At 52.0% G+C, this 13,191-nt stretch overlaps 1 protein-coding gene across 4 annotated transcripts in view; it reads right to left on the bottom strand.

Moving 5' to 3' along the window:
- Nucleotides 1-1,371: 1,371 nt before the first annotated feature.
- EDA (ectodysplasin A) overlaps nt 1,372-13,191 on the bottom strand; it is a 358,959-nt gene continuing 347,139 nt past the window's right edge. The window contains exons 4-8 of one of the 4 annotated variants that reach the window (XM_008272738.5): nt 12,712-12,891; nt 10,927-10,961; nt 9,614-9,665; nt 6,922-7,046; nt 1,372-5,143 (exon numbers count right to left, since the gene is read on the bottom strand). In XM_008272738.5, coding sequence (XP_008270960.1) covers nt 4,892-5,143; nt 6,922-7,046; nt 9,614-9,665; nt 10,927-10,961; nt 12,712-12,891 — 644 coding nt within the window. In that variant the 3' untranslated portion in view covers nt 1,372-4,891. Of the gene's footprint in view, nt 5,144-6,118; nt 6,388-6,915; nt 7,047-9,613; nt 9,666-10,926; nt 10,962-12,711; nt 12,892-13,191 lie in introns of those variants that run through there. The other 3 variants (XM_002720063.6, XM_008272739.5, XM_017349960.4) reach the window with 3 other exon arrangements.

Genomic DNA, 13,191 nt, shown 5'->3' with positions numbered 1-13,191 from the left:
GTTTGAGAGTCAGCCAGTCGTCTTGGGAGGGAAGCGAGGTGCCTGGCGACCAGCCGTCAGAGAGGACTCTTCTTTGGAATAGCAAGCCTCTCCAACTCTTGGCATAATGGTTGTTGCAGTGACAGGTTACATGATTTGGCCCACAGCCCCCTTGTTCCATCTCTCTTGGGTCAGTGCCATTTGAGTCCAGTGATTTCCCGGCGTCCAGTCTGTCAGCTTGATCTAGAACAGCTTGTGTGTTTATCACAGCACGTTCTGCTGCCTCTGCCCTGGGTAGCTTTTCATGGGAAGGTTTGTACACAGGGGGCAGAGCCATGCTTCCACTTTCCTGCGGTCTCTTCTGCCAGAGATCACATTTCCCATGAGCTCCCATAAGGGAGTTGGAAACAGATTCCAGGTGTCTTGTGACTGGTTTCCTTAAAAATAAAAAATAAATAAACCCACTAAGGCAGCCAGAGGACGAGCCTGGCTCCAACATCCAGCCCATGCACCCGTAGCTGCTACAGATTTGTCAAGGGCCACTGTGTGTGCACTCTGTTACTGACGTGTTTCATCCTCCAACCTATACACAGGGGCAAAGGCTGCTGGGTAAAGTGCCCAGAACTCTCTTGAGCTACTCTGAGGGCTTCTTCCTGAGAGTGTACATCTTCCTTAGTGCTGCCTCCGTGAGACTTCTCCACTCAGCTTGGGGCCCAGGTGTGGAAGCAGCAGGGTAGGACGTCCGGTCTCCAGTCTGGGAATCAGACCAGGTGGACACATTTATGAGTTGGGTGACCTTGAATGAGAGCTACTTAAGTTTTTTTTTTTTTTCATTTCTTTTACAAGTTTGGAGTTTTGTTTTTTAGGGTTTTTGGAAAGATTTATTTACTTATTTATTTGAAAGTCGAATTTACACAGAGAAGGAGAGGCAGAGAGAAGTAGAGAAGGGTCTTCCATCCACTGGTTTATTCCCCAGTTTGCCGCAATGGCCGGAGCTGCGCCGATCTGAAGCCAGGAGCTTCCTCTGGGTCTCCCATGCAGGTGCAGGGGCCCAAGGACTTAGGCCATCTTCTACTGCTTTCCCAGGCCATAGTAGAGAGCTGGATTGAAAGTGGAGCAGCTGGGACTCGAACCGGTGCCCATATGGGATGCCGACACTGCAGGTGACGGCTTTACCCGCTACACCACAGTGCCGGCCCGTTTTTTAGCTATAAAATGCCAACAATATTTAACATGTTGCCACATTCACTTCAGACTTAGAGGTTTCATACACACACATACACACTGCTTTTTTTTCTTAAAAAGAGATGTGACTGTCCCAACATGAAGGCTAGATGTCAATGATCACAATGTGCCAAAAAGCACCTAACATGCAGCAAGTACTTAAGCCAGTTTCAAGAACAAGGGAGGGAAAAAGCGCTTTTATTTGCAAAGAATAAACCATTAATTTACACAAACTTACATCCCAGTTTATATACATTATATATAGTTTATATACACAGTATCTCACACTGGATGCTGACCCCCAAAAGCAGCATTGGCCCTGCTCCAGGCCATTCTCACAACAAGGCCCACTCTCCATCCCCCACCCCCAATCCCAGCGGGAAGCTTTCTGGATAAAGAAAGGACACACCGCAACCCCTCCTGGAGAGAGCCCTGAAATGGGCTAAAAGAAAAAAAGTCAGGTTCCTTCTTTGTGCTGCATGGCCTAGGGAGGCCTGAGGCAGGGGTGGGGCCATTCTGGAGCCTTGCAGGCCAGAGGCAGGAGCTGGGCGAGTGCCCTGAGGGGAGGAAGAGTTCCGATGAAGGCTGTAGTTTCTCTCTTCCTGTCTGGGCAGGCTCCTACAGGGGCCAGAGTGCTCCCAGCCTTGAGTCTGCGGGTGGAAGAAAGAAGGGACTGCTCTACCCCTCACTCTGCTGAGTCTGGAGGTCAGGCCTTGGTCACCCCCACTTGGGCGGGGTCACCTGCCCTCAGTGGGCCTCCGTTTCCACCAGAGTAATACAGGGTGGAATTGAGGTTGGACCAGATTCTCGCTGAAGGGCTCTTAGCTCTCAGTTTCTCTGAATCTATTCGCATCCACCAGAAGTTATGTAAAACACAGGCGGATAGAAGTCTTTGTTTCCCTGGAGGGTTCCCAGCCCTTTCCTGTTCAACAAAAGACATTTGGCTCAGGATGGATGAAGGGGAGAAGAAGGCACAGAGTGCATTTTCCAGGCAGCCAGGAGCCCGGCAGCCTCTGACAGCTGCTGTTTGTGCCCGCTTGGCTATCGGCGCCCGGGCAGCTGGCAGAGGCCCCTGCCTTGCAATTCGCCTACAGACCTGTCACTCTGCTTGCCCACAGATGTCCGCGGCCTATTCTCCACGCTAGCGTGGCCCTCTGGTAAACCCACATCAACCTAATTCCAAGTAGTAAATCTACTCCCACACGCGCCCAGCAGTAAATTGCTTCACCCACTTGGGCAACGACTTTGCGGCAAGGCAGTTCCCCAGCTACAGTTTGCTTCCCTCACCATCCAGCCTTCTTCCTCCAGGGTTGGGAGTTGATGAGGGGCCTGGTGGGAACCGGTTTCTCCTCTGTGATCACCTGCATGTCTGGGGCAGTTACAGCCAAAGGCCTCTCTCAGGCCTTCCCTCCGACCCCGGGAGACCCTGCCAGAGTCGAGGCATCTGCCGTGCGGTAGGCAGGGACAAGCGTTTAGCTTATTTAATATTTAGCAGCTGGTGGAGGTGGCCAGCTCCGGTAACGAAAGGGGGACCTTGCCCATAGTCGGGGCTCGCACAGGATGGCTGCTTGGCTCATCAGATGCATGAAAGAACGTGAGGCCTACCAGTTCTGTGGGTGCCCCGGAATATTCCCCTCGAATGAAAACGAGCGCCTCTGGGTTCCTCTCTGGGACCCTCAAGAATTTCACTTTCCCTTTTTTTCCTTTCACTTTTACTGGTTCTCTGTGGATCTCAAACGCCACGCCCTGCTGTGACTGAACCTGGGCGAGCTGTTGGCCAAAGCACTTACCCTCTCTGAGCCTCCACCCAAACACGACCTGTGTCATATCAGCTGCCCTGCCTTCCTCAAAGCAGATAATAAAAGGGAAAGTACTTTTCCGACTTTAAGCCAGAGGTTCTCGGTTGGTTCCTGTGACAACTGCAGAGTGTCCTAGGCAACTTATTTAGGAGTTGGGGGGGAGTCCCACACATGCCTAAAATCTGCCTCGCTTTGGGTTCCAAGACTCACACTGGCACCCAAAATACAGCAGGGGTCCAGCCCCACGATGCCCCGACCCCTTTTCCTGACCCTCCAAGGGCCAAGGGCCAAGCAGTGTGGTTGCTTAGAAAGGGAAGGCACAACTGAGAAAGAAGTCCCTGCTATTCTTGGTGGGTTTCAGCTGCCCGAAGGAACTTCTTCCTCATCACTTTAAAAGGACACACATTTCAAAAGGAAATATGTTTCAGGGGGCAAAGCCGAGTGAAGTAGACAAGGCTGGCCTTCTAAGCTTGGGGCTGGACCTAACACTCAGAAGCCAGGCTGGGCCCTGACAGTTAGAAATACAGGCCCTTGAATGACCCTACCATAGTATCCCAGCAGGGAACCCGGTGCCGGTGCCTCTGGACCTCGACGAAAGGGCAGAGAGCCCTGCTTCTCCCAGGCTAGAGTGAAGAAAGGACTGGGGCAGCAGGGCATCCGCTGCTGTCCTTTCAGATAACACCTGGTTTAATAACCATTTGGGCTGCGGCAAACTGGAACAAAACCCTTTGCCCTTTGCTAGGCTCCTCCTTGCTGATGCTCAGTCTGAGGCTTGGGAGTTTAGAAGGCTCTCATGGCAAGCGCCTGTTAAGACTCACAGATATCAGAACTTGAAGGGGATGTCGGGAGGTGGCCACGGTGGTGGCGGCGGCAGGGGGTGGGGGTTGCCCTCCCGTCCAACCCTTCCTCCACCAGCAGATACAAATCCATTAGGATTCGATGAATATTTGTACTGCTTAGTAAATGGAAAATTCGCTTTGTGCCCAGGGAAGCTAAAGACTATCCCAGACTCACATGAGCACAGGTCCTGGATTAGGCACCTGTCTCAGACAGAGGTAGGCTCTGTGGAGAAAGACAGGAGTTCTAGTGAGGCTGGGGAGGGGACCCCGTGGAGTTTTCTGAGTGTGGTGCCCAGCTGTAAACAAAGTGAGAGACACATGGCCCCCAGTACCGACTCGGGCACTCGGGCGCTCAGGCAGACGGGTTTGTAGCCCTTCCTTGCAACTGCCCCAAGGCAGGGGAGACCGCTGGTCTCCAGAGCCCATCAAGGCTGTCACAGTGTGGCTCTCAGCCTGAGGGGTTAGCGCTCTTCGGCTCTCTTGCAGGCCACGAAGTGGAGCAGCAAAAACCGCTCCCACTATGGAAGATGTCCCCTTGGCAGGCTTCTCCCTCCATCTCTGCCACAAGCACCTGCCTTCCCCCTCCCAGGCCCTCTCCCTTTAGGCTACAGCACTGGCTTCCCATGCCACCCCACCCCCATCCCCTGCCAGGGGAGGAGCATGAGCCCCTTTAGGGTCAGATGGTCACCCCGGACAGAGTCTGGAGCATGCATTTGCTTTCTCTGGCCTGCTGCCCGCAATCCTCATTTTAGTGCAACAAATGACAAATCTGACAACAGGGACCTTAGGGCGGAAGAGTCGTGCCATACAAGCCATTCAACATGGAGCCAAAGAAGAAGGTTCTGCTTTCTGGAAACCCTGGGGCTCCGACCACCGACCCATTCTGGAAAGTCAAGCAGGCCTTGTCATCCTGGAGTCACTGGGGGAATAAATAGCACTGGGGCACTTCTCTCTGTGGCTGCAACACCACAGCAGCACTTAGAGGTTCTGGGAGTCCCGGCTCCCAAACCTGGGCCAGGGGCATGGGCAGGGGCAAGATTGGGGGACAATCTACGAGGCAGGGGCTTCGCCCAGCCTGATGGCCCCAAAGAAGGTGGTGTGCTTGCTCATATTGATAGAGATGTCGGCGTGCACCATCTTCACGGCAATCTTCTGCCGGGCCTTGAGGAGGCAGACGCCCGCCGTATAGCAAGTGTTGTAGTTGGTCTTGCCCGTCTCGATGCTACGGGTGCACTGCAGGAAGGGCTTCTCGTCCACCACCACCTCATAGCTGGCAAAGTCAGTGAAGTTGATGTAGTATACCTGGGTGAGAGGCAACGAGAAGGGATTGGGGAAGAGAGGAAAGAGGGTGGGGCCTTCCCTTGTGGCGAGCAGTCAGAACCTTCTGCGATGATCTGCCAGAATACCTCGTGGAGGGGGCGGTGCCACCTGAAGGTGTGCTAGTTGGCCGACAGCCATGGCAGGGTGACAGCTTATGTGCCATCCCTTCCCACACTCCATGGGGCTCAGGTGGCTCAGCAGATCTTTCTTACGACAGCACGCCTGTCACAAACCCTGTGGGGACAAGAACCATGCCTTCTTCACCCCGTTACCTCCCCTCCTCTTGCCCCAGCTCTGGCATGAAGCACAGTGCTCGGCATACAGTAGGCACTCAATCAGTGCTCCAGATGCAAACTAACTTCCCATTTCAAGCCCCAAAGACTAGCTGGGGATCAACACAGAAGTCATCGATTCCCCCAAAGGGGCCACGGCAACAGGTGCCCATTTCCTCAGCTCTGTAACTTTGGGGTCTCACTCAGCCTGCAGAGCCCCTCCCCGGGCGCTGAGCTTCTCACAGAGGCTCGGGGCCCCTCGCCCCTCTTGTCTGATGCTTGAGGAAACACATCCAGAGAGGTGGAGACCTAGCCACTATGAATGAGACAGAGAATTTGAAAGGGCGGAACCGAGGCCCCTGACTGTGCTTGGCGACCCGAAGGAAGCACTAACCTATGCCCAATGGGGCCTGGCATAGTGAGCGGGTTTTCCCAGTCCCAGAAAATTAATTGTTCCATCTTTGCCTGCCCTTACCCACCCACCCCACTCTAGCCTCTGATGGCCTCCATCACCAAATGGAGCTTAGCTTATAGGATGTTGGGGTGATATCCTGTGCCCCATGGGGGTGGGGACCATCATTCCTCACTTTATGAAAGGTCGCTCCCTCAGTGGTCTCTTCAGGTGAGAGCACTGTATTCAAGGGGCCATTGAACCTCTTGATTCAGGACCCCAGCGATGCCACCATGCTCCGTGTGCCCAGCAAATGTTTGTTAACCCACCTATCTCTGGCCACTGTCCTGTGATACCCATCTGTTGGCTTTGTGGTCCTTCTGTCCAATGCACCTGCTTGTTGCCCACCGTACAGAAGCCCCTACCTCAAGGCTCATCTACATCTAGCTCTGAGGAGCCACCCCAGTTAGAGGCAAACATTGGGGGATGGAAGTAGACAGACACTGGCAAACCTGGGGAGTGGGCCCAGGGCCGGGAAAGAACAAAAGTGGAGGGAGCAAGGGCTGGGAGAAGGACAGCAGGAAGGAGGCAGGAATGTGAGAGAAACAAAGACAGAGAAATAAATGGGAGAAAGAGAAAGGAAAGACAGTCAGAAATCATTTTGAGGTGGAGAGAAATTTCACAAGAGTACTATTTCATTATGGTGCCCCAAGCTAGCAGAGTTGGGGGAAGGGGGAGTCAGCAGCGCTGAAACTGACTTTCAAGGAATATGCTGAAGCCAAGTTCAAGCATGGCTGTAGAAACAAACAGCTAAGAGGGGAAATAAGGGCCTGGGGCCCTGTGCCTGGTGGGGGGTGATGTTTTCAGTTTTCCATTTTTCAGTGATATTTGGCTATGAAAAAAAAAAAAAAAACCAAAGCCCTCCCACCTCCCCCCTCTTTCACACCTCTCCCAGTGACCTCAGTCCCCCACCCATCAAAGCAGGAAGTTAGCCATTGGCTGGTCTTGGCTGGCTCCACACTGCCCCTATGTGGCCTGCACCGGATCTGCATTCTGGATATAAGAAGAGTTAGGCCTAAGACCGTACTCACTTCTACCTGACTATAGATGAAGTAGGTGCCGTCCACCAGTACCTCCAGCTCCCCGCTGCGGGGATGTAGCTTAAACACCTTGGGGTTCATAGTGATGCGAGACCAGTCATTGAGCACTCCACCTGAAAGATCTCAGTATGAGAGAAAGGCAGTCACTCAGTATATGTCAGAATAAGTTGGGCAACAAAAATAAGAATCACCAAGCAGTACCCAACCTCCACCCCTATCCCACGCAACCAGGATAGCCCAAAAGGCCAAGCTTTACGAAGGGAACTTGGAAGCAGGTGAGGTAAAGTGGCTGCCGGGCCTGCTTCAGGGCTCCTGGTATCGTCTTCATCCCTCTTTTCTTGATCCCTCCATCTGCAAGGGTCTTTAACCAACACTTCTAGCTGGAATTTGTTGGGGTGGCAGGTGTGTGAGAGGAGAATGGGTACCACTGCCCTATTTTCTTTGTTATTATGGGGCCTGCACAGGCAAAATTCAGACACTGAGTGGCAGGCTAAGTCTTACTATTCAATTTTACTTTCCCAGCCATAGCTCCTTAATCCCTCTTCTGTCTCAAAGTTTCATGGTTTTTCTCCTTTTCCTTAAAGGATTCCTTGTTATGGTTCCTTCACCTGTTCCTTTCTGGGAAGCCTCCACGGGCTTTCCCCAGTAAAATCATTCAGCCCAATGAACTGTCTGGAGAACCTTCGGGAGCAGGGGTAATTCAGACTCCATGGCAGCCAGAGCTAGTGATCATCACTAACAATGTCCCTTAGGTGAGAGGGCTCTTTATGAGGGCACGGGATGGACCACCAGGCTGTACTAGGACACACCAAGAGGATAGTGGAGAGTGTCTGGGAGCCGAGGTACCCTTGGCAAAGCACCTGCCTCTTTGTCTCACCCCAGTCAGGGGGTGGGGGGACAGTCACACTGCTTTGGTTTGACAGTGGGAGCAAGGACATAAGGGTGGAGACGAACTTTCCTTTTTGTCCTGCAGAAAGAGGGATGTTCCTTTTCATTACACGAGGAAGGAGTCCAAGCCCTCTAAGCCATTCTTTCTTTGCCCAAGAAATTATATTTGGCATATGTATCCTTGGCTAGCTCCAGGAGGCCTGTCTCTCCGAGGTGTGAGGAAATAGTGGTTTCTAGACACAATGGGCATCTCTCCTCGAGGTGGTCAGTAGATGGCATAGGAGCGAGGAGGAGATGCCTGGACTGTGGCGCTTCAAAGAGCTGCTCTGCAGGCCTTCCTCCTCCTCCTGCCTCCCCTCGCTGCTGCTTCTGCTGGAACTAAAGGTCAGCACATACTACCACTGGCGACTGGCCCACAGGGGCTGCACATGCGCTTGCTGTGGGAGAGTGGGGAGCAAAATCAGTAGTTGCTGCCTCAAGAATAAACACTGAGGCCACCCATCCCGACGCCCAAACAAACCTATTTCCTGCCTATCCTGGGCCTCTCTGGACAGATGGTGATCAGGGCCCATCCAGGGCCCTGGGGCCTAGGGCACCTGGTCCCCAGCGGGACTTGCTTCTTGGGTTTTGGTTCTGTTCCTATTTCCACTTTGAAGGCTGTTAAGTCAGCCATGCAGGTGGCAGTCAGGGGGAGTGGCTAGGCGAGGAAACACGGCATAACCAGTCCAGGGCTGACTGGGTTCTTAGAGGCTGAAATCCTCTAGCAGGTTTCTTAGCCTCCATGTACCATTTCCACAGTTACAGTTCCTCCCCCTTTCCCTCCCAGCTCTGCAAGCATCTGGCATCTTGGCTAGCATGCCACTTCCTAAGGTTCATGCATTTTAGGCTCTGTGCACCCTGGGGACTGGACATTATTTCAAAGCCCTGTTCTGTAATGAATGTTCATGTCCCTTTGGGGAAGAAAGTGAACTCAATCCTTCAGCGGAGTGTCCATACACGTGGCTGAAGTAGCACAGAACAGAGGAGAGAATCAGAAAGATAGTTTTGAACTTAACTATGAATTGTAGGCCAGTTCGCTAGCCTCTCTGAGGTCCAGTTTCTGTCTCTGTGTCTTACCTACCTCGTAGGTAAGGTTGTGAGGGCCGAATGAAGTCAAGGGCAAGGAAAGCATGCTGGCAACTCTCCAGTGCCACACACACATGGAAGGCAGCATGATTGACCCTGGTATCATCTAATCTCTTAGGGTCTCAGTTTCCCCATCTCTTAAATGCAGCAACTACATTAAATCAGTGTTGCTCCATCTCGTTGAACACATTCTCCCCTCTGTTAGACAACTAGCATCTCATATTCCTTGGAGCTTCTAACTTGCTCCCTCCCCCCCTCCCGGAGAAAGATACCTCACCCACCCATTTTCTGTATAGTTCCATCAGACAAGAAGAATGTAAGTTTATGTAGTTTTACCTTATCTAATTTGTGTTGAGGCTGTTTATCCAACTACACACATCTCCATGGTGACTCTGACATAAGCTCCATCCCACAAGAATCCCCCGGGGTTGGTGATGTCTCAAATCCCTTTCAGAGTCCTCATCAGTGAGTCTCAACTGGAGCAACTGTTCTTGGTGGAAGCAGTTACTCAGGACTGCCAGTAGAGGGCATGATGGAGTAAAGAATGCTCCTCTGTGCCAAGGGTACCTCAGGGGCCTGGGAGGAACTAGGCTGGCTGAACATTCGGAGGCTGGGGTGGGGGGTGGGGTGGGGGTAGGGGGAGCTCCATTTAAGGAGAGCCTACTTTGATTCTTACCATTCTTGACTTGGATTGCCGACCCCTGGCCCTGTAGATGCACCACAGCTGGCTGGGAGGATGAGAAGGACAGAGGATAGTGACCGTGAGTGCTGGCAGCTTGCTCAACCACAGGCTCCCAAGTGTCCACCCCCGGTCTCTAGTCTCCTTTCGTATCCCAAGGCTTACCCCTCTCCCCTCCCTTGGGATGTCAGGAACTCCATTCCTGCTCAAGGGTAATATTATTTTGTAGCTCTGCCACTTCCTAGCTCCGTGACCTCATAGAATGCCTCTGAGCCTCGTTTCCCCATTGTAAAATGGGGATTATGACAATCTCTGTCTGGCCTCCCTCACAGGGCTGTCTGCAGATCAAATGAGGTGATGGGTGTGAGATTGCCGTGCCAGCCATCCAGCGCTGTGCAGCTGTGTGGATTTCTCACTGTGGCCAAGCAGCTGTAAGTGAGGGAAGGCTGAGAGGAGACAGGCCAGGCAGCAGAATCTGCCAAGAGAGACAGATAAGGAAGCTCAGGGACTAGGGAGGAGCCCTTCAGGCCATTCAGGCAGAAGCCCAGGCTGGCCTTGGCCTGGAGCTGTGGTTGGCTGTTTCTCAAGGACATCCTCTTAAACCTCTCAGCTCCAGATCTCAGGCTGTCTGAGTGCCTGACAAGGTGTCTGGGGTGCTTGGGGAGTCTCGGGCGCAGGTGAATGGGCCTGACTGGCAGCTCCTTTCAGCTGAAATTGCTGAGCTGGGCTGTGTTGAACCTCGGTTTCCTATGAAATGAGAATAAAATAAATGGTCCTGGTAAGACTGGGTCCCCTTAGCTACCGGCAAACCCAGGGGTGAAGTTTTTCTATTCACAAGGAGGAGAGAGGGGGACTGTGAGTGAAAAACCTCAGGACCTCCCTGGTGTCCCAACAAAATAAAACGCTTCGGGAAACTTAATAGGGACCTAATTTAAAAGTGGCTGTAGGTGCCAGAGTTGCAGTGCTTAGTGGTGCAGTGGGTTAAGCTGCAGCCTGCAATGCCAAGCTGCTCTACTTCTAATCCAGCTCCCTGCTGATGTCCTGGGGAAAAAAATAGCAGCAGAGGATGGCCCAAGTGTTTGGGCCCCTGCACCCACTTAGGAGATTTGGAGAAAGCTCCTGGCTCCTGGCTTCAGCTTGGCCCAGATCCAGCCGTTGAGGCCACTTGGGGAGTGAACCAGCAGATGGCAGATATCTCTCTCTCTCTCTCTCTGTAATTCTGCCTTTCAAATAAATAAAATAAATCTTAAAAAATAGTAGCTCTAGCCTGTGGCCTTCCCTCCTCCCAAAGACAGCAATCCCCAGCCAACCTGGTTTTCTCGAGTTCCAGCTTTATCAGCAGCACCTGCAAAAGAGGACAGAACAATCAGAGGGCGGCTTTCTACTTCCTTTTCTTCCCAGCTCAGCAGCCATGGTAGTGAGCCCTGCTGTCTGCAGCCATCCCTGTCTGAGCTTCATTTTCCAGGGTGTAGAGCTGGAGGGAGAGTCAGAGTGCAGTGCAGGGCCCTGGGATGGGAGAGGAGACCCTTCCTTCTCTTTCCTGTCCCTGACCTTCATCTTTAATGGACCCAGCATCCAGCAAGGAAACTGGCCTCTTGCGGATACCCACCCATGCAAACTCCACTGAGCCCTTATGGAGAGTAATAAGAGGGCATTCCCATCACCGTGTGCCCCTGGGAAAACAGCACTTGTTTCTCTAGCCTTTTGTTTCCATGCTCTTAATTTTCTTCATAGAGTCCGCTGCCATTTGTGAATATCTCATTTCTTTCATGGTCTCTCTCCTCCTCTAGGATATATGCTCTATGAGAACAGAGACTGCTTATCAATAGAGCTCTTTGTACACAGAAAGTGCTCAATTAATATTTGTGGAATGATTGGATTAAAAAAATCCCGAAACTCTTGTTTCCTGTGGCCATGGTAACACTTGGCACTATTTGAATTACCAGTGAAAGAATCTGAATCCTGCTGCAGAATTCTTGGACCTCAAGAAATCAGCTGTAGAGTCCATTTCTGGAGCCGGCAATGGCTCCAGATGTGCTGTGGCATAGCAGGTAAAGCTGCAGCCTGCAATGCCAACATCCCATATGGGCGCCAGTTCGAGTCCTGGCTGCTTCACTTCTGATCCAGCTCCCTGATAATGGCCTGGGAAAGCATCGGATGGGCCTAAGTACTTGGGGCCCTGCCACCCATGAGGCAGAGCCATATGAAGCTTCTGGCTCCTGGCTTCAGCCTGGCCTATCGGCCATCTGGGGAGTGAACCAGTGGAACCAATTTCTCTCTCTCTCTCACTTTGACTTTAAAAATAAATAACTAAATCTTAGAAATTGAGTCCATTTATTTAAAGCCCTAAGATACAGGACAGCAGCCAGAGAAAGACAATAAGTCACCTAAGTGCATACAGTCTGATTCTTGTCAACTCCAATTAGGCATTTCTGGATCTGTATCTATATGTTTTGGATGCCCTTCTGGACCCAAGGAGAAAGATATAAAGGGATAAAATCATACTTGAAGGGCAGTATGGCGGGGGGCTAAGGATGCAATGCAAGAAGCACTTGGTTCCTGGAGGGGATAGCCTTGGTGCCTGGATTTGCATCATCCACATGTCAGGAACCATTGGTCTACCTCAACAGGAAAGTCATTTCAGAGTTCATGGGCTGAAACTATCCTAGGGTTTGTCATTTTTTCCAGTTCTCAAATTCCTCCCCGTAGCCTATTTCCATGAAAACATCAGCATGTGTGGCTAGATGCTGGGAATCAGAACAGACCAAATCTATCCCCTGCAGGAACCATCAGGACCTCTGTCTCTGGCTCACTAGAGGGAGGCCTATAGTCAGGAAGGGCTTGTGAGGGAAGGGTTGAGATAGGGCAATAACACGTGGGCTGTCCTTCACAGACTGGTACAAATAAGAAGTTAGAGCAAGCCAGGCCCTTCTGGTTTGTCCGATTGCTAGCTCCACATTGAGCTAGGAGACCTGCTTTTCTTATGGCATGCCAACCCTTTTACCACTGTTTACAACTGCTTTCAGGATCGCCCACTCCTGCTCTCCTAAAGTACTTGTAAGGTGCCTAGGGAGTGGAGAGATAGAAGAACTCACCAGAGGGTCCCTGGACACCAGGGGGTCCTTGAGGACCAGGAGGACCTGGAGGACCGGGTGGTCCCATAACAGTTGTCCCTGGAATCCCAGGAATTCCTGGAATTCCTGGGGGCCCCTGGGGCCCTGGAGGTCCCGGTGGTCCTGGAGGGCCATTGGGCCCAGGTGGCCCTGCCTTCTTTCCTGAAAAACAAGAGTCAATGTTACATTTGTAATTATTTGTTGCCAACAGACTTCCAACAACACAGTCATACCTCTGGGGATTCCTGCTAGTGGGCTAGACACTTTATCACCCCCGCCCCTGCTCCCCTGTCCCCACATCCTTTTGTGAATATGCAGTTGTAGAGTTCCACCTGAGGGTATAGACACAAATGGCTCTCAGAGAGCTCAGTCTAGGGAGGAAGGATCGTGGAAGTGCTACATTACTGGCAGAGACCAAATGCTGAAGAGGCCAGGGAAGACTTCAAAACGAAGGTTACATTT

This window comes from Oryctolagus cuniculus, chromosome X, assembly GCF_051225735.1.
Source record: "Oryctolagus cuniculus isolate XC-2025 breed Fujian yellow rabbit chromosome X, ASM5122573v1, whole genome shotgun sequence".
NCBI lineage: Eukaryota > Metazoa > Chordata > Mammalia > Lagomorpha > Leporidae > Oryctolagus > Oryctolagus cuniculus.
This window is presented reverse-complemented; position numbering and strand designations above follow the sequence as displayed.